This window comes from Sus scrofa, chromosome 17, assembly GCF_000003025.6.
Source record: "Sus scrofa isolate TJ Tabasco breed Duroc chromosome 17, Sscrofa11.1, whole genome shotgun sequence".
NCBI classification, from domain to species: Eukaryota; Metazoa; Chordata; class Mammalia; order Artiodactyla; family Suidae; genus Sus; species Sus scrofa.
In genome coordinates this window covers 52424026-52445082 of record NC_010459.5, presented here as the reverse complement: position 1 = coordinate 52445082, position 21057 = coordinate 52424026, and the positions used below count along the sequence as shown (strand labels likewise).

At 55.7% G+C, this 21057-nt stretch overlaps 1 protein-coding gene across 3 annotated transcripts; it reads left to right on the top strand.

The window, feature by feature from the left end:
• Positions 251–19893, top strand: KCNG1 (potassium voltage-gated channel modifier subfamily G member 1). Of its 3 annotated transcripts, XM_013985459.2 has the most exons (4): positions 308–497; positions 10480–10653; positions 12739–13538; positions 18726–19893. In XM_013985459.2, the coding sequence occupies exons 3-4, from the start codon at positions 12765–12767 to the stop codon at positions 19494–19496; spliced, it is 1545 nt and encodes a 514-aa protein (XP_013840913.1). In that variant the 5' UTR covers positions 308–497; positions 10480–10653; positions 12739–12764; the 3' UTR covers positions 19497–19893. The 3 variants fall into 3 exon arrangements, with proteins under 3 accessions (NP_001106921.1, XP_013840913.1, XP_020932856.1); NM_001113450.1 differs by lacking the exon at positions 10480–10653 and having other exon boundaries at positions 251–497; positions 18726–19830; XM_021077197.1 differs by lacking the exon at positions 308–497 and having other exon boundaries at positions 5957–10653.

The following is a 21057-nucleotide window of genomic DNA, read 5'->3' as shown; positions in this document are numbered from 1 at the left end:
GGGCGGGAGGGGCCGCGCAGAGGGAGGGGGCGGCGGCGGGCGCTTCCCGTGTGCGGTCCTGGCCCGAGCCCTGGAAGGCGCCCCGGGGAGCGCTGCGCCTCCGAGAGCCGGGGCCCGGCGCTGGCCGCCCGGACGCCCGGGGCTTGCGCCGCGTGGCCCCGCGCTCCCCGCCGCCGCCGCCGCCCGCGCTCCCCGCCCCGCGCGCCGCCCCTCCCTCCGGCCCGCCTCCCGCCCGCTCCCTCCCTCGGCGGCTGCCGCGCGGTGCTCCCGGCGCACTCGGAGCCCGGCGGGGACCGGGAGGCAGAGGCGGGTGGCCCTGGGTCCGAGTGCCGGAGCCCAGCGGGACCCGGGGGCCGAAGTTTGCCGGCGGCTCCGAGAGGCGGCGCGGGCGGCTTGCAGCCCCTGGTCGCGTCCTCGCCGGGACCCGCCAGCAGCCGGGGGACGCGAGCTGCGGCCCGGTCAACTCTGCGGCGGGGACGCCGTGCCGCGAACTTGAGGTGGGAACTTGGCGCGCTGCAGCCTGGCTGGGCGCCGCCGGGCGGGCGGCCTCGGGCTCCGGTGGGGGGAGCTGCACGTGGCCGTGGCCCCGGCTCCCCGGAGGGGACCCGCAAGAGCCGCTGAAGGAGGTGGCTGGGGCGACAGAGGACCCGAGAGCAGCTGCGGGCGGCGGCGTGAAGCGCGCTCGCCACGGTCACGGTGCGGGTCCAGCTTCTGGGCTTCCCGGGGTGTGTGTGGGGGGCCTCCAAGGTGCGAAGTGACGGGGCAGGGAGCACATCCTGGCTGTGGCAGAGGTTCCTCGCCGTCTCGCCCGAGGACCCAGGGAGGAGTGGTAGGGGAGGTGGTAGGGGGCGTCTGTCCCTTGCTCATTCACGCCATCCTTAGACACAGAATGAAGCATCCCTTCAGGAGGCTTTATTGAGTCCTTCACTAACGCCACAAGCTTTTATTGAGCACCTAATGTGTGCTGGGAGCTGGGGACTCGGAGACAGCGCTTTTCCCTGGAAGGGAAGGTCGCCTCCTCAGCCTCAGGGGAGGGGCTCAGGCTGAATGGATTGGAGTCTTTTGTGTGAGAAAGGAAGAGAGGGAAGTTCATTCATTCATTCAGAGGTTGGACAAAGATTGGTTGAGCACCTACTATGCGAAGCTCACCGGTGCCCAGTGCCCAGTGTGCATGATTTCATTCATTTAGCAAACAGTCATTGAGGCACTGTGCTGGGGAGAGGACGGTGAAGGAGGGGGTAGGATGCAGGCAGGACGGGATGGAAGCAGCCCGCAGCTTGGATAGCATGTCCTCCCCCTGCACCTCCCCCTCCCCCAGGCGTCTACCGGCAGAAGGTCGCTGGCCGGGTTGCAGAATGACCTTTCCTTGCTGCATCGAAGGCATTCATTCTCAAGGGGAGCGGGGAAGCTGGAATAGGTTGTTGGATAAGAAGAGAAGGTCTTTAAAAATCTACTTAAGGGAGGGTGACAATGGGAAGAAGGGTTGAAACACCCATCCAACCCTACTGAGGACGGCAGCCTCCCACGGACGGGGCATATTAGTGAAGTTGTCATTCAGTCGACATTTTCGCAAGCACTGGTATTCCTGAGCCCACGCAGGGTCACCAAGGTGAAGCAGATGGACACCAGAGATCTCCTTTGCTGACCCCTCGGGGTAAATGCCGTGGAGGTGAGGGGAGGAAGCAGGAACTGCTGTCATTCATTGAGTGTGTGTTGGACGGGAGGTGGAGGGTGCTCCTGATGCTGCCTCTGAGCAGAGGTTTGTTCACTAGGGTGTGTGAGAGCCCCACACACATGACTGCAGTCAGACTCACTTTGGGGAGACTCACCGGAGCACGTTTCCAAGGAAAGTTTGGCCCTTCTGGAGCCCTGGCAGGTAGCCAAGGCGTGCGGGCTCTCTTGAATGGACCTCTCAGGATCTGTCAGGCCTGAGCTTGACCCTGTGTTCTCTGTCTTGGAGCCCTGCAGAGGCACCTGCTGAGCAAGGGGAGGGGGGAGAAGGGGTGTTTGAAAGACAGGCAAGGATGGCCCCTGGGGATCGCCCTCATCAGTCATCCCCTAAGCCAGCCATTCCAGTGGAAAGTGGTCTCTCGTGGGACATGCTTCAAATTCACGAGGGACCATGAGCATGCGGGAAACAAGACAGCCTTGATTCATGTTCCGGAGCCTTGAGAACCCAGGCCGGCGGAGTCCTGGCGTCTGATGAGGGCAGATCTGGGAGCCAGGCTCCCGCCCCGCTGCCATTTTGAATTCTCTGCACCAGACACACAGCTGGGCCCTGGCAAGAGGTGCGGGAGATGCCCCAGGGAACCCAAGAGCAGAGAGATGCGTCCTGGGTGTAGGGCTGAGACACTCAACCCAGGACTGAGCAGTTAACGCCCCGGACCCCTGAAAGGTGTCACGATCAGGCTGTCCCTTCTCCACATCCCCGTTCTGAATACGTGAGGCAGAGTCAACATTTCCACTTGCCAAAGACATAGGGATCCGGGACTCCACTCCTGCTTGACTCATTAAACCCCCAGATGGAGCCCCTCCCTCTATGGGCGGTTGGGGGGGGAGATGGAGAAGCCACTCTAAATAGAATTAATAAAAAGGGAGAGGTAAGATAGCCTAGCTGCTGTCACTCAGCTCCTACTGGCCATTTTTGTGCAAACAGGGGTGCACTCGCAAAATCGGAGTGGAGAGTGAATGCGCTACAGATGGGGTCTGGATGGTGCCTCAGCTCTTTCCCTGCTCTGTGATGGCAGCCTCACACCTGTGCCCCCACCCCACCCCCAGGTGGCAGGCACAGCCCTGCTCTCCCTCCCTCCCCCCTCACTTCCCCGACATAGACACTGCCGCCTTAACACCTCCTAAGGACAAGAACCCAGGGGCTGCTTGCGCAGGTGTCCCCTTCCTGCTGCCCCCAGGTCCTCCCTGCTCCCCAGGCCGTTCCTGTGCTTACGCCTGTTTGTGTCCCCAGATTGGGGGCTGCAAGGAGGCAAATAGCAAAGGACCTCCTGGCTCCCGCCCCAGAGCACCTCCCGGTAGAAGGCAAACGTGCATGTGGTGTTACTTCGCCCGAAGCAGAGTAGGGAAGCTGCAGAGGCTGCCTCTGGGGTGAGGGTGGGGGGGTGAGCGGGCTGGGAGACTCTGGCATGTTCTTTCTTTGGGGGCAGGTGGGGGGTGGAGGCCCAGCTCCCAGCACATATCCCCCCCCCCACCCGCCCCGCCAGTGACCTGGGTCCTGCAGGAAGCAGGACTGAGGTCCGGCGTGGTTGGATTGTAACGAGGCTGGACAGGAATCGTCAAGAAATATGGGTTCCCCACACGGACAGGGCACCTCACAGCGACCCAGCATGCCAGGACCTAGGCCAGCCTAATGGCTGGATCCGTTTTGATTAACATTTTAATTGAGGATTAATGCAGCATGACCCGCCTCTGCGTCAGCACAGCCAGGAGCCCTAACCTTGACAAATGAGGCTGCCCTGGCATGGCAAGGGCTGCAATGAGAGATGGATGGGGTTCCTTCCAACACCCGCTGGGGCTTAGGGAGTGACACAGGCTGGCAGGTGTGGGGGTGGGGGGCGGGCCTAGAGTTCAGGAAAGAAATGTTCTTTTTAAGAAAGTTGCATGGCACTTGGTTAGTTTCTTGTGCCACAGATTGCCAGCGATTTAAAGCAACACAAAGGTATGACGTGACAGTTTGGGGGGCATCAGAAGTCCAAACGGGTCTCCTCGGGCTGACGTCAAGGGGGCAGCAGGGCTATGTTCCTTCTGGGGGAGAATCCCTTTCTTTGCCTTTTCCTGCACGCTTGGCCCTCGGCTTCGCCTCATTCCAACCTCTGCTTCTGGGGTCGCATCACTTTGACGCTGGTCCTCCCGCCTTCCTTTGATAAGGACTCTTGTGATGACATCTGGCCCGCCCAGCTAATCCAGAGTCACCTCCCCATCTCAAGATCCTCTCTTTAGGCGCACCAGCAAAAGCTCTCTTGCCGGGTCAATAACGTAGTCACACGGTTCAGGACACGGACATATTTGGGAGACGGGTCGCAGGCGCTCGCCTACCTCATCAGTGTAGGTTACTGATGGGAAACTCGGCCCAGCTGAGTGAGCGACTCGACTTCAGCGCCAGGGGAGAGGGCGAGCCGGCCCCGAGGTCCACCCTGTGCAAAAGGTGTTTTCTGCTTCACATGCCTCTAGAAAGGCAGAGCGAGGGAGGGGCAGGCAGGAGCGGAGCCGGGCTGGCCGCACAGAAGCCAATCTAGCAGACACCGAGCCCTTTCCAGGTGCCAGGCACAGCTCCAAGCACTCAGGTGAGTGCCACAATTGCCTCAGTTTCCAGCTGAGGACACTCAGGCACAGAGAGGTGAAGTGATTTGTAGAAGGCTGCACAGGTGAGCCGGGCAGCACGGTCCAGAGGCCACACCCCTAGCTATTGCCTGTCTACACCGCAGGGGGGTTCTTTTGCCCAGAGACCAAAATGGCAACCCAGAACTTGACAAATCCAGTTTTGCTGATTTCGTGTTCTGCTCTCGCGTGAATGCACAGTAGGAATAAAGATGCTTCCCCAGCTCTGGGCAATTGCCTGCTTTTCCTTCGCCAAAGACAGTTCAAAAGCTTGTCGTAGAAAATAAAGAGATGAGAGACCCTATCCCTGGCTAGTTGCCCGTGGGGGACCCCCACCCCTTTCCCCACCAGGGATGCAGGGAGGCAGTAAAATGCAGAGTCAAGGAGGTTTGCTCAGAGTCCCACAGACCTAGTCGGAGTCTGGCTTCATCTCTTATCACTAGAGTCATGCGTTTTCACATCGCAAAGCCTCAATTTCCTCATCTGTAAAATGGGAGTGTTCATAGTAACACCTGCCTTTCAGGGAGGGACGTGGGCGTCTCTGGTTAAGGTTCTTCCACCGCGCCTGGCACTTGGTGTGTGATTAAGGGAGGCTGTGACGAGGGGGCAGGTAACAGCTCTGCGAGTGCCCAGCGCTCTCTGCATCCCTGCTCCCGCCCAGAAGAGGGACAGAGCTCTGTCCTTCAGGATGGGCCTAGGACTGGGAGAGGCCAGCAGTTTGGTGAGATCCTAAAGAGCCCCAAGGGGTGTTTCGCCATCGGGATCCACGCAAAACGGTTCATGGAACCCTTCATGTCCTCGATGGGATGTGACCATGGGAATGAGGGGTCAGGTGACAGTGGTCATACTCAGCAAACCTCCAGCCTCAGATCCTCATAACAGCCCTGGGACATAGGTGCTGGCGCCCCGCTTTGTGGGGAGGGAACAGGCTCAGGAGAGGGCTGGTGACTTGGGGGTTGCCGATGGCTCTATCAGGCCGAAGGGCATGAGCAGAAGCAGCAGTGATGGCCAGGCAAGCCCGACTTAGACCTTCCACCCACCCTGCTCCCCACTTCTCAGTCCAGCCCCAGGCCCTGCACCCCCCCCCCCTCGGACGCTGACCACAGCCTTCTTGCACAGGGGCTGCCCTTCAGAACTCCTTCCAGCTCCAATGATCATTTCTCTTTGGAAGTGTTTGCTCAGGCATTCTCCGTACCTCGTGAACCTCATCTTTCTCCCGGGAGGAAGGAAAAGAAATGGCAGGGACAGCATCCGCAGAGCTGGGGACTCACAAAGGGGAATGGGTTCGAGGCGGCCTCAGTGCAAGAAGGCTGTTTTGTTTTATTTTGTTTGTTTTGTTTTGTTTAGCTGCACCTGCAGCATATGGAAGTTCCCGGGCCAGGGATCAAACCCGTGCCACAGCAGCAACCCCAGCCTCTGTGGTGACACCACCAGATGCAGAAGGTTTCTCCCTCCAACCAGAGGGTCTCTAGTCATCCAGTGAAGCTCCCATAGTGTGACACCTTCCAGAAGCTCAAGGAGATTGAGAAGCTGGGCAGGAGGCTCCCTGCTGAAGCCCAGAGCACCTCTCCCCCACCCCCCCAGCCCCTCAAGGGTCTACGGGCCCTCCTGGCCCCCCTTCCTTTCCTCTCAAACATCAGCCAGCTCTACGGGAACCTTCGAAAATGCCAATCCCTGGGCCTCCCCCTTAGGGATTCTGCTTGCGACCGTCTGGGGAGAGGCCTGGGAATCTGTGCCTCCCCCGAATCCAGGGATTGCACAGAAACCTTGAATGGTGTTTGTGTTCTTTTGTTTTTTTCAACCTGGCTTAAAACCCGGGGTCGTGCTAACTGCATGCTTTACTTCTCAGCACTCTTCCTCCGGCCGTCTTAGCCCTTGTTCCCTTCAATCCAGGTCCCAAGCTTCATCCCCTTCCCCTGCCCTGCCAGGCACCCTCCCTGCAGAGATGTCGACATGGGTCCTCACGTGTGCTCAAGCCTTTGCAAAGCCTGTGCTGTTGTGTGTGTGCGTCTACATAAATAGCGTGGTGCTGTAAACTTGTGTTTCTTTTTCCACTTGGCACCATGTTTTTCAGATCTAAATGTGTTGCTAAACCTCCATCTAGTTGGTTGCTTCCAATTCCTGCGAAATCTCCAGGCGTCCGCCATCTGCGTGGCTGGTTCCTTGCCCCCCAGGGAGGGGCACTTGGGGTCCCCCCAGCACCACAGCATCCCGGGGTGGCTGCACTTAAAAACACCCTCTTCCTCTCTCAGACCTGCCTCCCCAGGAGCAGACCCTGAGTCAAGGACTGGAGGGTGAACAGCGTGTCACCAACAATGTCTGTCACAACCCCTGTGGACCCAGGTCTGGGGACTAAACCCACGCCTGGGATTCCTGGGTCAACAGGCACTAATATCTTTCATTCCCCTCGGCACCCCGTGGCCTTCCCAGAGGCTGTGCCAGACTGCCCTCCCTGCAAACGATGCTGGGTTCAAGTCCCGCTGGATCAGGTCACAGAAAGGAGTCACCTTTGGCTGGCGGAGGGGGAGATGACAGACCCCTGCTGCCACATAGCTGAGAATAAGATAGCAGCGCCACCGAGGGTCTGAAGCATGTCAGGCATTGGGCCAAGCATGTCCCCGTGTCATCTGCTTTAGTCCTCTTCGTAACTCAGAGGTCGGAGCAATGCACGATGCCCCTTTTACAGATAAGGAAACTGTGTCCCAGAGGCAACACATGACTTGTCCAAAGACACAGAGGGACTGGCCTTGAACCCAGGTCTCCTGACCTCAGAGCCAGCAGGCTCTTCTGCATCCCCAGCTTGGGGGAGTCAGTCAGTGGCTCCCAAGCTGGAATCTAACCAGCATTTTCTCAGCATCTCCTGTATTTGTTTCCTAATTGCCACTCTAACAGATCCCCACAAACCAGGTGGCTTAAAACAACACAGACTTACTAGAGAACAGAGATCTCAAATGAGCCTCACGGGGCTAAAATAAAGGTGTGGGCAGGCTGCGTTCCTTTCTAGAGGATCTGGGGGAAAGTCCGTCCCTCACCTGTCTCAGCCTGCTTTCCTTGGCTTGTGGCCCCTTCCATCTCCAAAACCAGCACTGGCCAGTCGCTCTTTCCCCGAGCACTGCATCGCTCTGACACCCAGTCCTGCCCCTCTCTTCCATCTTTTAAGGCCCCTTGTGTTTGCAGGAACCTCTTCCCACCTCAAAGGACGCCGAGTCATAACCTTCTTTCCATCTGTACCCTTGATTCCTGCTCGCCACACAGTCTAACGTGTTCCCAGGTTCCAGGGATTAGGCTAAGCACACAGACATCTTTGAGCCTGAGCAGGGTGGGGTGGGGGTTACTCTGCCTACCCTATCCCCCCAGTGGGGTCTCCCTACATCGACTTCTCAGCCCTGGGGTGGTGTGCAGACTCAGCAGGGGAGTGGGTGCTGGGCCCTGGGCACAGGAAGTACCCACCCCTGGGCTTTGCCGTATCTCTGCTGGCCTGGCACTCTGGCCCTCTCCAGCCCTGCCAGCTCAGAGCTACCAGCTAATACCAACACCTCCCCCCAAGCCCACACTCAAGCATCAGGTCAGCTTGGGTGGTCTGACTCTATCCATCCAATCCATCCATCCGTGTAGGAGGCCCCCATTCCTGCTCTCTCTCCCTGAATTGCCCACACCCTCTCCTGTCCATCATCCCACAGCCAGGAAAGGCTGTCTCATCATCATAGCGCCATCTATAGGCCATCTGGGTGAACTGCACCAGGGGAATGATCACTTTAGTCCGGTATCAAATCCTGTCAGCTGTTCCTCCAAAGTCCACCCTAAATCCATCGAATTCTCCAGACCCCTCCACTGGTCCAAGCCTTGATGGTCTCTTTCTAGAATCACTACAGGGTCTCCCAGGCTGGCCTCCCCAGCTCACCCTGAATCTTCTCCTGAGGCTACCTTGCCCACAGAATAAACCCCAGCCCTGTCTGGCACCTGCTGACCAATCCTCCCTCCCCCAATACTCATCCCTTCCCACCTTCTCCGCACTCACTCTGCCCAATCACTTGGCCTTCAGTCTGGTCTTTGATCATCCAAGCCCATCTCTAGGCCCAGGAGCAAGCACTTACCATGCCCTCCACCTGAGACACCCTCCCCCAGGTTCTCCAAAGGCTGTCTCTGTCCCAAGGTCCCTTCCTCTAAGTAGCCCTCCTGGGTCCTCCAACTAACAATGACCCCCTCCCCAGGCATTCCCCATCTGTTACCTTGTTCTGTTTCCATCACAACACTCACTATAGCCTGAAATGATCTATGTACTTATTTAGAGACTGTCTCCCCCACTAGAATGTCACATCCATGAGGACAGGGGCTGGCTGGGTCTCTCTTGTCCTCTGCTGTGCCTCCACACCTGGCCCAGTCCGACAGGTGGTAAGGATTGAACCCATGAATGCCAGCTCCCTTAAGACTCCTCCGCCCCATCCCCGCCGTCACAGCCCCTCCTTTCTCAAACAGCTTCTCTTCCCAAGCAGACATACAGACCCTAAGAGGCAAAAATCATTCCATTTCCACCATGCTCCAGAGCTGACCTCACCCTGTAGGGAAATTTGAAAAGGCCACCTTTTACAGAGGGTGAAAAGTAGCATTATTTTCCAGAAGCAGGACTTTGGAGCCTGTTTGATCCATGAACCTTGCCCGAGACTCTAGCATGGAGAACTGTCGCCCCCACACCCACTGGGCAGGGTGACCCCAAGACCAAAGGAAGGACGTCCATCCCTCCTCTTGAAAAGTCCAGCATCTGGGCCTCCCCAGGGACCTCTGGCCCCCCGTGTGCAGGCAGCCTGAACAAAGCAGGCTCTTTTCCCTTCTCCATACTGAACACAAGGATGACCTCACGCACAGGGGGCTGAGGCTTTGACTCACGGTTGACTCGGGTCATGAGAGAAGAAAAATGAGGAATCGCTAATTGAGGGAGCTTTCCCTCGGAGGAAGAACGAGGAGGGTGGAACGAAGAAATTTTGCAAGAAAAAAGGTGATTACAGGTGTGGGGGTTTCAAAGAGCTCTCTGAGGCTGCTGGATGAAAGGAGTGTTCCTTTATCTCCACCACCATTCTGGTCAAATAGAATGTCGTTTTCCCCCTTGTCTTTGGTGGCAAAGATAAAGCAGCAGAGCTGAAAAGCAGTCGCACTAAAAATGATCTTTCTCCTCCAAGGGATTCTGGCAGGCTTTGCCTTAGGAGATGAGTTCCAATTTTAGGGGAAGTTGAAAACACTCTTAATGCTTTAAAATCGAATCACTTTTTTTTCAAATGCAGGTGTACCCTAGTTTTCCAAAACCTGATCTGTGATACTATAGCTTTCCCCAAAGATAAATGAGTGATGATTTGCTTTTGTAAAAGAATTTCTTTTAGGAAGGTGCCTTTCAGTTATGGAGGCCCCCCATGGTTCCTCTTAAACCTTGTTTCTCATTGATGCAGGGGTGTGTGTGTGTGTGTGTGTGTGTCTCCCTTGGATGTGTCCATAGCACGAATGGATACACAGGTACTGGAAATGGGTCTCCATTTGGAGTTGATACACTTTGCTGGTACCACTTGCATCCATGGGAGGACTGAGCTGGGGGGGTGGGGGGTGTTTTTTAAAAGCAAAGTATTAGGAGTTCCCGTCGTGGCTCAGTGGTTAACGAATCCGCCTAGGAACCATGAGGTTGCGGGTTTGATCCCTGGCCTTGCTCAGTGGGTTAAGGATCCGGCGTTGCCGTGAGCTGTGGTGTAGGTTGCAGACATGGCCCGGATACGGTGTTGCTGTGGCTGTGGCGTAGCCTGGTGGCTACAGCTCCAATTCGACCCCTAGCCTGGGAACCTCCATATGCCGTGGGAGTGGCCCAAGAAATGGCAAAAAGACAATAAATAAATAAATAAATAAATAAAAGCAAAGTATTAGACTCTTAGGATGTTTCTGTGGACCAGCTTAATTCTGGAGAGCTCCGTTGATTATTGAGGGGTCTCAAACGCAAATGCCAGGGGCCAGGAAGGACGCATACATGAGAAAAGTAAATCGGGTGTTAGCAGGACAGCAGGGAGGGGTGGGGACTGTGATGGGTTGTAGTGTGCGTGCCCTGCCTAAAGGGGGCAGTCATTTCTGGAACTAGAGCCAGGTGTTACCAGATAGTCTGATTTTTTTTTTTCCAAGAATAACCAAGATACATAGGAATTTCAACATGGAATTTCTCCGTTGTCAAAATCTTCTCCAAGCCAGGCAAAAATATCTGTGAACCAGATGCAGCCCATGAGCTGTGAATGACTAGCGATCTCATTCGAGTAGCACAAGTGCTTAGCTTCGAGGATTCAGCAGGAAGAAGTCTAGGTAAGCTGATACACTGACCTCCGTTTCTCAGAACTGCCTTCATCCTGTTGGCCTCACCGACAGGAAATGTACTCATTTGTTGAGCACTTCTTGGAGCCTTTATGCTGTTGGACGCAGGGATTCAGAGATTTGAGTCAAGCACATTCTTCCCCCAGGGAGCAAGCAGTCTACTGAAGGAGGCTGGCTAGCACGCGGATCATTCTAAAACAGTGCAGGAAGATAAATGGGGGTGGAGTCAGTTGACACTTGATTGAGCCGGTGGAGCCCAAGAAGGCTTCCTGGAGGAGTGAGCGTGCCTGTCCGAGTCACTCCTGTGTCCTCGAGATGATGTTTACTGATAGAGCAGCGAACCAGGCACTGTTGTGATAACTGCATAGTTTTGGAGATGGCCTCTTATTTATGGCAAGTGATGTGGATCTCGCAGGTATGGAAGGATACACGGCGTCCCTTTGAGTTAAATACTAATAGTAATAGTAGACAGCAAGGGTTTGCTGTCCCATGTCCCAGGCACTGTGTTAAGAGGGCTTAGGTACACAATTCATCGAATCCTCTCAGTTGTCCTATGAAGGAGATCATATGGTTATACCCATTTGACAGATGCGGAAATTGAAAATCAAGGCTTGAGTAACTTGCCCAGGCCATGTGGCTCCACAGCCTGTGCTGGTAACCACAGCAGCAGAGTTTCACCGCAGCACTATGGATGTTGGAGGCTGGATAGTTCTCTGCTGTGCGGTCAGGCCTGTGCATCATAGGGCTTTTATTTTTTACTTTTATTTTTTGCCTTTTTGCCTTTTCTAGGGCCACTCCCACGGCATATGGAGGTTCCCAGGCTAGGGGTCGAATCGGAGCTGTAGCCACCAGCCTACGCCACAGCCACAGCAACACCGTATCCGGGCCATGTCTGCAACCTACACCACAGCTCATGGCAACGCCGAATCCTTAACCCACTGAGCAAGGCCAGGGATCAAACCCACAACCTCATGGTTCCTAGGCGGATTCGTTAGCCACTGAGCCAAGACAGGAACTCCTCATAGGGCTTTTAGCAGCAGCCTTGGCCCCTGTCTGTTCGGTCCCAATAGTATCGCCCAATCGTGACACCAAAAATGCCTCCAGACATTGTCATATGTGTCCGTCTCCCCAGCCCCCTTCGGCGGACACAATCAGCCCTGGCTGAGAACCATTCCTCTACATTCAGCTACCTTTCCAAGCTAAACACATCCTGAAAATGGGTTGGGCAGACTTCAAGGGCGAAGTAAATAACAGTACAGAGGTCGCATGACGGTCCCCTCGGATGTCAGCTCTGTAGGGTCGGGGACCACATCTGGCCTGTGCAGGGCTATGAACCCCCAGTTCAAGCAGCACCTGGCTCACAGCAGCACTTGGTACATTTTTATGGCATAAATGATGTGGATTCAGAGGACCGGCGGCGATCGGGGGTGCTGAATGATAGAGTGGCTGTTTTCACTCAGTTCGAGCTGCTGTAACAAAATCCCTAACCAAGGGCTTTAAACCACAAACCTTTATTGCTCATGGTTGAGGGGTGGGGGCTTGGAGTCCCAGATCCAGGGGCCAGTATGGCCAGGTCCAGAGGAGGGCCCTTCTCTGGTTTGCAGCCACCTAAGCTCTGGCGTCTTCTCCTCCCCCTAAGGGCACTAAGCCCACCACGGGGGCTCCACCCTCCTAAGCTACCACCTCCTGGAGGCCCTTTGGGCCGCACCCACGGCATAAGGACGTTCCCAGGCTAGGGGTCAAATCGGAGGTGCTGGCCTACACCACAGCCACAGCAGCGCAGCGCTTGAGCCGTGTTTGCGACCTACACCATAGCCCACTGCAGTGCGGGGTCTTTAACCCACTGAGTGAAGCCAGGGATTGAACCCTCATCCTCATGGATACTAGTCGGGTTCATTACCTGCTGAGCCACAACGGGAACGCCAGCCCCACCTCTTAATACCATCCCATTGGAGGTCAGGGCTTCCCTGTGTGATTTTAGGGGAACACAATTCAATCCATACCAGCACATAGCTGCAGATTCAGCATCCTCCCCCGACTCAGGAGTCACCATGGTCTCTCCTCCCTTCCCCGCAGGCCCTAGAGGGATGTGAAGGCCCAAAATGACCCTCTTACCGGGAGACAATTCTGATTACGACTACAGCGCGCTGAGCTGCGCCTCCGACGCCTCCTTCCACCCGGCCTTCTTCCCCCAGAGCCAGTCACTCAAGGGCGTCTTCTACCGCCGGGCCCAGCGGCTGCGGCCGCAGGACGAGCCCCGCCAGGGCGGCCAGCCCGAGGACCGCAGGCGCCAGATCATCATCAACGTGGGCGGCATCAAGTACTCGCTGCCCTGGACCACGCTGGAGGAGTTCCCGCTGACGCGGCTGGGCCAGCTCAAGGCCTGCACCAACTTCGACGACATCCTCAACGTGTGCGATGACTACGACGTCACCTGCAACGAGTTCTTCTTCGACCGCAACCCGGGGGCCTTCGGCACCATCCTGACCTTCCTGCGGGCGGGCAAGCTGCGGCTGCTGCGGGAGATGTGCGCCCTGTCCTTCCAGGAGGAGCTGCTCTACTGGGGCATCGCCGAGGACCACCTGGACGGCTGCTGCAAGCGCCGCTACCTGCAGAAGATCGAGGAGTTCGCCGAGATGGTGGAGCGGGAGGACGAGGACGACCCGCTGGACAGCGAGGACCGCGACAGCGAGGGCCCGGCCGAGGGCGAGGGCCGCCTGGGCCGCTGCATGCGGAGGCTGCGCGACATGGTGGAGAGGCCGCACTCGGGGCTGCCCGGCAAGGTGTTCGCCTGCCTGTCGGTGCTCTTCGTCACTGTCACCGCCGTCAACCTCTCCATCAGCACCTTGCCCAGCCTGAGGGAGGAGGAGGAGCAGGTAAGAGCCCCCAGCTGTACGGGGCGGGGGGGAGGGAGGGGCAGCGTCACCTCCTCCAGGAAGCCTTCCCTGACTGCACTAGCTGAGCGGCGTCCCAGTCCCCCCTGACATCGTGTTTACGTGTATGTTGTCCATCTCCACGTTCAAACAGGAGCTCCGTGCCTGTTCAGGTCTGTGATGGGCCCTGTCCCTCCCCCAAGACATTCTCCAGCTGGGAGGAGGCACTCGGCCACTCCGTTGAATGAATGGCTGGATGAATAAATGAAGAGATGGGTGGATGATGTGATTTATGATGTGCCTGGCCCCACGCTCAGCACGTGACATATACCGTCAAAATTTATTTCACCATCTTGCATCCTTTCCCAGCCTTCCTAATTCCCTTGTGCTGAAATATCCCAGAAACATTTTCTGGGTCCTGAATATGATCTTTATTGACAGGTGTGTGTATGTGTGGCCGTGACCTCAAATAGTGAGCATTTCTTTCTCTTAAATGGGAGACTACCCATCAAGTGTTTACTCCAGGGCCTGACGGGGTGGGTGCTCAATCCTTGGGGCCACCCCCTTACTTAGCCGGCACTTTATAGGAACCATCAGCTGGGCTGCCGCTCTGTCCACATCTCATCTTCTCAGAGGCTCTTCCAGCGCCCCTGCCTGGGACGTGTTCTTACACCCATTTGACAGATGAGAACACTGAGGCAAAGCAGCTTGCCCAGACCCAGGCCTGTCCGAGTCCAAATTCTGGGTTCTTGAACATGGAAGTATGGGTCCCACGTGGCAGCCTGGGCCTCATTACAGCCCACAGACCTGTGATTGGCCCACACTGTGCTCCCCCAAATTTTGACTCGGTTGCCAACATTTAAAAGTAAGAATTTTTCCAGAGTTCTTGTTGTACCTCAGTGGGTTAAGAACCCGACATTAGTGTTCATGAGGACACTAATGGTTCAATCCCTGACCTCACTCAATGGGTTAATTAAGGATCCAGGGTTGCCACAAGCTGCGGTGTAGATTGCAGATGCAGCTCGGATCCTGAGTTGCTGTGGCTGTGCTGTAGGCCAGCAACCGTAGCTCCTATTCGACCCCTAGCCTGGGAACTTTCATATGCTGCAGGAGCGGCCCTAAAAAAAATTTTTTTTTTTTTAAGTTAAGATTTTTTTCACTTAAAAATTTAGGAGTTCCAATCATGGCACAGCAGAAACAAATCCAACTAGGAACCATGAGGTTTTGGGTTCCATCCCTGGCCTCGCTCCTTGGGTTAAGGATCCGGCATTGCCATGAGCTGTGGTGTAGGTCCCAGACGCAGTTTGGATCTGACGTGGCTGTGGCTGTGGTGTAGGCCGGCAGCTGCAGCTCTGATTCGAGCCCCAGCCTGGGAACCTCCATATGCCGCTGGGGTGGCCCTAAAAAGCAAAAAAAAAAAAAAAAAAAAAAAAAAAAATTCAAACTCCCAGCTTCCCTTAACATTTATAGTCAGGCCCCCTGGGCTGCAGTCCCACACAGCTGCTGTTGTAGGAGCTGAGTCCACAGAATGTGTGTTCCCCAGTCCAGCCTCCTTACGTACGAGACCCTCGGGCCTTTACGCTGGACTCTTTCCCCCTGTGGGGGTTCTGAGAGCAAGTCTCACACAGTCCGAAAGATTCAGATAGATGTCAGTGGGGTAGACATTGGAGAAATAGGGATGGCAGTATGAGCACAACATAAATATTACTCCAGCCAGCACTTATTGAGCACCGGCTGTGTACCCTGCATCTACTTACATGCTTTATGTGGACTCTGATGGAACATCAGAACCACTCACCATGTGAGGCTTTTCCACACAGATGTATTATGGAAGAAATAGCAGTGGTGTTGCATTTATAACTCACAGGGAGCTTCTGGCAATTTTTTTTTTTTTGTCTTTTTTAGGGCCATACCTGCAACATATGGAGGTTCCTAGACTTGGAGTCAAATCAGAGCTGCAGCTGCCAGCCTACGCCACAGCCACAGCCACGCCAGATCCTTAATCCACTGCGTGAAGCCAGGGATCGAAGCTGAGTCCTCATGGATACTAGTCAGGTTTGTTAACTGCTAAGCCATGACAGGAACGGCTTTTTTTTTTTTTTTTTTTAATACATTGGATTTTTAAAACCAGTGTTGAGAAAACAGCATTCAACCCATAAAATGAACTTTTGAGAAGTACAAGGAGTAGTGACAAAGGGGGCAGAGCTGGAGCCAGACAGCCTGAATCTGAATCCCACTTTGTCCACTCCGGCTGTGTGTCTGTAGGCAAGTTACTTAACCTCTCTGTGTCTCAGATTCCTGACACATCCAAGTGGCTGTGAGGAGTCAGTGAATGAGTCTACAGGAAGTGGAATGGTGCGTAGCAATGGGTGTACAGGAAATGCTAAGTGTATGGATTATATGCACCTGCCATAAAAAGAGAAAACGCGTGTCATTTGAGATCTGTCTGGAAGCATCTGACTTAGATTTCTTCTCAGCTCCAACATATGTGATCCTGATTTTATCAGGAAAATACTGGTAAACTCGTAGTTTTATTCAACGTCTGATACTTGCTTTTAGAAAAACCTGGCCTTTTTCGTGAATCACTGAAAATGACTTCATTTGAGGGACCAGTTCGGTTCGGTTCACTGTTTCACTTAGGCACACATTTGAGTGCCTAGTGTATTCGGGCTCCACAGGGCAGGCCAGGTATATCAGAGTGAGTCTCCAGCTTCAAGCATCTTCAAACCCAGGTGACACTCGCGTGACCATAAGTATGAGACAGAAGCCAAGGGGGCTCTTGTGAGAGGCCCACTGGCTGTGCTGAGGATACCTGGAGGGGACGCACTCCAGGAAGACTTCCTAGAGGAGGAGACCTCAAAGCCTCACCGGGTATTAGTTCCTCCCTCCAGCCTCTCACATATTCCTAGAGAAAAGCTATTATAGCAGCTCTGGTAGAACCCAGCTGTGCCCAAGTAGAGCCATCTGTGCCTTCCCTCTCTGCCCGAAGCCCCTTTGATGTCCAAACCCACTGGGGACGAACAACCATCCAGGTATATTGCAGCCCAGAGCCACAAGCTGGCAGCCCACATGACAAATGTGGCATGCAGACTGTTTGAGTTGCCCGTGGAGTACTTTCTTTGTATTGAATTATCAAAACATTTACAGCCCAGGAGACCTCATGTAAAACTCCAGATTTCCAGCTTCGCTTGAAAACTTCACTAAGGCAGCCTCTAGACTGAATTCAGGGGCAGCCATCAGGGGGCGCTGAGCTGGAGAGGGCAGCCTCCACCCCACCTGGCCCACCTCTCCCAGTTTCCCTTTGCCCTCGACTTAGCACCCCCCTCGCCCCCCTGCCCTGTCTAAACATGAGTCCAGTGCTCTTCCATCCACCCGGGTAACAAAGACGAATGGATCAGCTACCTGTGCTGGGCCTTTGCAGGCACTGGGGTCGAGAGTGAGTAACACACAAACTGTGCCAGGCGATGACAATCTTCTGGGACAGGGGCCAGGCAGGGCTGAGCCAGACAATGAACAAGTTAGATGAGTATCTTTTAAGGCGTGTTCAATAACTTATAAGGCTTATGAAAAAATGAGCATTACGAGCAAATAGGTCAAGGGGACTCAGAGTGTCAGACAAAAAGGAGGGGAAAATTTTAAACAGGGCAGGTCACAAAAGGCCACCCTGAGAAAGCGACATGGAAGCAAAGAGCTGCAGGAAGGGAAGGCAGGATCCTTAACCTACTGAGGGAGGCAAGGGATCGAACCTGCAGCCTCATGGTTGTGGGTGTCTAGGGACCAGAGGAGGCCGGCAGGGAAGGAGAAAGTCAGGGCCCAGCTGGGGGTGAGCCTGGGGTGTTGGAGGGGCAGTGGGGAGGCCCACGGGCCTGGAGCAGGTGAACAAGGCAGGCAGGGGGCAAGGAAGTGGAAGGGGTGGTGGCTTGGCCATGTGGGCTCCACGGAGACTTGAGCCACCTCCCTGAGCCACAAGGAGGGACAGGACCCAATTCATGTTCTGAGTGCCTCTGGCTATATGTGCAAAATGGACCTTTGGGACCAGGGAGCCCAGGTAGGAGGTGCCTGCAACTGTCCAGGACTGAGAGGGTGGTGACTGCACCACGTGGACAGTGGTTCGATTCTGCAGTCATTTAAAGTGAAGCACCAGTGGGATTGCATGAGGATTACATGGGAATTGTCAGGATGAGGCCAAGTCCTATGCAACCAGAAAAACGGGATCCACAGGTGGGCGGGTGTGCAGTCAATCAGGAGCCCAAAGAGACTAGATCTTAAATGTTCTCGACACACACAAGAGGAAATGCTAGTTATGCGATAGGATGGGGTATTCACTAACACTACGATAATCATGCTGCAGTGTCTACACGTGCCAAATCAGGAGCCCCTGCTGTGGCTCAGCGGTAACAAACCCGACTAGGATCCACGAGGATGTGGCGGCAATCCCTGGCCTCGCTCAGCGGGTTAAGGATCCAGCGTTGCTGTGAGCCATGGTGTAGGTCACAGACACGGCTTGGTCCCCATGTCGCCGTGGCTGTGGCAGAGGCTGGCAGCTGCAGCTCCGATTCAACCCCTAGCTTGGGAACGTCCATATGCTGCAGATGTGGCCCTAAAAAGTGAAGAAAAAAAAAAGGATATCAAATCACCTCACTGTAGTACACCTTAAATTGGTACACCGTGTTGTACATCAGTGACACCTCAATAAATTTTACATTTTACAAAGAAATACATCAGGAGCCCATTTAGGGACATGATGAGTTTGAGACACCCCAAGAGGCCGCCCGTCTGGGGTCTGGAGCTCAGGGGCAAGGTCTGGGCTAGGGAGAGATTAGGAGCGGTCAGTGTCAATGGTCCTTCAAGCTCTAGGCTTGGATGAGACAGCCTCGGGAGGGAGCATAACCAAAAGGAGGGGACCTATCCGACACCCCAGGAAGCCTCCTGTCTGGGGTCTGGAGTTCAGGGGCGAGGTCTGGGCTAGAGAGAGATTAGGAGCCATCAGTGTCAACGGTCCTTCAAACTCTAGGCTTGGATGAGATAGCCTCGGGAGGGAGCATAACCAGCAAGAGGGGACCCGGGAAGGACCCGGAGCCACAGGGCAGGGACAGGTGGGACCACCCGCCACCCAGGTCGCCCGGCACCCACCCAGGACAGAGCCCTGTACCCCTTGACCTGTGCCTTGACCTCTTCCCTCTCCCCCAGGGCCAGTGCTCCCAGATGTGCCACAACATCTTCGTGGTGGAGTCGGTGTGCGTGGGCTGGTTCTCCCTCGAGTTCCTCCTGCGCTTCATCCAGGCGCCCAGCAAGTTCGCCTTCCTGCGGAGCCCGCTGACGCTGATCGACCTGGTGGCCATCCTGCCCTACTACATCACGCTGCTGGTGGACGGCGCGGCCGCGGGCCGCCGCAAGCCCGGCACGGGCAACAGCTACCTGGACAAGGTGGGGCTGGTGCTGCGGGTCCTGCGGGCGCTGCGCATCCTGTACGTCATGCGTCTGGCCCGCCACTCCCTGGGGCTGCAGACGCTGGGGCTCACGGCCCGCCGCTGCACCCGCGAGTTCGGGCTCCTGCTGCTCTTCCTCTGCGTGGCCATCGCCCTCTTTGCCCCCCTCCTCTACGTCATCGAGAACGAGATGGCCGATAGCCCCGAGTTCACCAGCATCCCTGCCTGCTATTGGTGGGCCGTCATCACCATGACAACCGTGGGCTATGGAGACATGGTACCCAGGAGCACGCCCGGCCAGGTGGTGGCGCTCAGCAGCATCCTGAGCGGCATCCTCCTCATGGCCTTCCCGGTGACCTCCATCTTCCACACCTTCTCCCGCTCCTACCTGGAGCTCAAGCAGGAGCAGGAGAGGCTGATGTTCCGCAGGACCCAGTTCCTCCTCAAAACCAAGTCGCCGCTGAGCAGCATGTCCCACGACAGTGACATCTTGTTTGGAAGTGCCTCCTCGGACACCAGAGACAACAACTGAGCCCAGAGGACGCAGCCCCACCGTCGCCAGCCCCGCCCGCCCCCCGCGGCCGGACGCTCTCGCCACCACTACAGAAGCCTTCGGAGGTGTGTCGAAGGTGGGTCCTGGCCTAGGACGGACCAAGCCACACCCCAGAGGGGCTGTCCCGGCATCCTCGGGGGTCCTCTGTGTCCAGAAGTGAAGCCCAGCACACGGGCCCCGCCCCGCCCCAGCCCCCAGGCCGCTTTCCCCCAGTCAGGAGCTGGCGTCTTCTTTCCACCGTGTAAATAGCATGCCCAGCAAAGACCTGCTTTACGGGGCTGCCTAGAGAAAAAAATACAAACACTAGCAGCTACCTGTCTGTCTTTAGTGTGGATCATGTGCCATTAAAGAAAACCAGTGAAAAAGAGAGAAAAAGCCTTCCATGGGGCTCTCTGAGGAGAGGAAACTGCGCTTCCCAGCCAGGCCGGCTGGCGTGGGTACCGGAAGTAAAAGGGCCCATTTCTTTGGCTCCTTCATGCCTCGTGGGCCCCGTGGGGCTGGAGGAAAAGAGGGTGGATACCTTTGCAGAAATCGCTGGAAAATGCCGAGGCTCCTTGCTCCTCTTTCTCCCTGAGTCCTCCAACCTCCAGCCCTCTCTTTCCCCCCTTTCCTTCTCACCCGTTCTCTGTTCTCTTTTGCATCTGTTTCTCCAACTTTTCCCCCAGGGTACCCCTAGCAGCCCAGGGGACACCAAGTCAGCATGGCTGACTTCAAAGGTGAAATGGCCTCACGTTATCTTTTTCAAAAACCGTGTGAATTTTTTACTCTGCACCACATTTATTTTAATTTTTGAAAAGAAAAATGCTTTAAGCCATTTACCTGAACCTAAATGGAAACCTAGGCGTTCCCGGCGTGGCTCAGGGGAAACGGAACTGACTAGCATCCATAAGGACGCAGGTTCGATCCCCGGCCTCGCTCAGTGGGTGAAGGATCCGGCGTTGCCATGAACTGTGGTGTGGGTCGAAGATGAGGCTCAGATCATGTGATGCTGTGACCAGCAGCTATAGCTCTGATTCAACACTTAGCCTGGAACCCTCCATATGCCACGGGGGTGGCCCTAAAAAATAAAATAAAATAAAATATAAATGGAAACCTAGATTGCATTAGGTTGATGCTTTGGGAAGGTGAACCGCAGTTCCCTGGGCTATGTGAGAGCCCGTCTGTAGCCCCCAGAGGCCTCCCTGCACCCCCTCAGAGGCCCACAGAGCCCCCCCCATGGGGTGCAGCTCCCCACCTCGTGTAGCAGATGATGCCTGGTAGAGAGGGAAGCCCAGGCCAGCCCACCAGACTTACTCCTGTCACAGGGATCAGAGCCCCTCGGTGCCAGTCTAGGGAGGGGGCCTCACGCCCAGGTGGCAATCCCACACCTGCCTTCACCCTCACAGATCCACCAGCATCGCTGTCTTCTTCATCCTCAGACCCCCTGCTGCCTTGGCCCTGGCCTCTCCCCTTGGCAGCTACAGAGAGCAAGCCTGAAAAGAAATCTGGTCCCATCACAGTCCTACCTAAACCCACAGCAGCTGCTATCACCCTGAAAAAA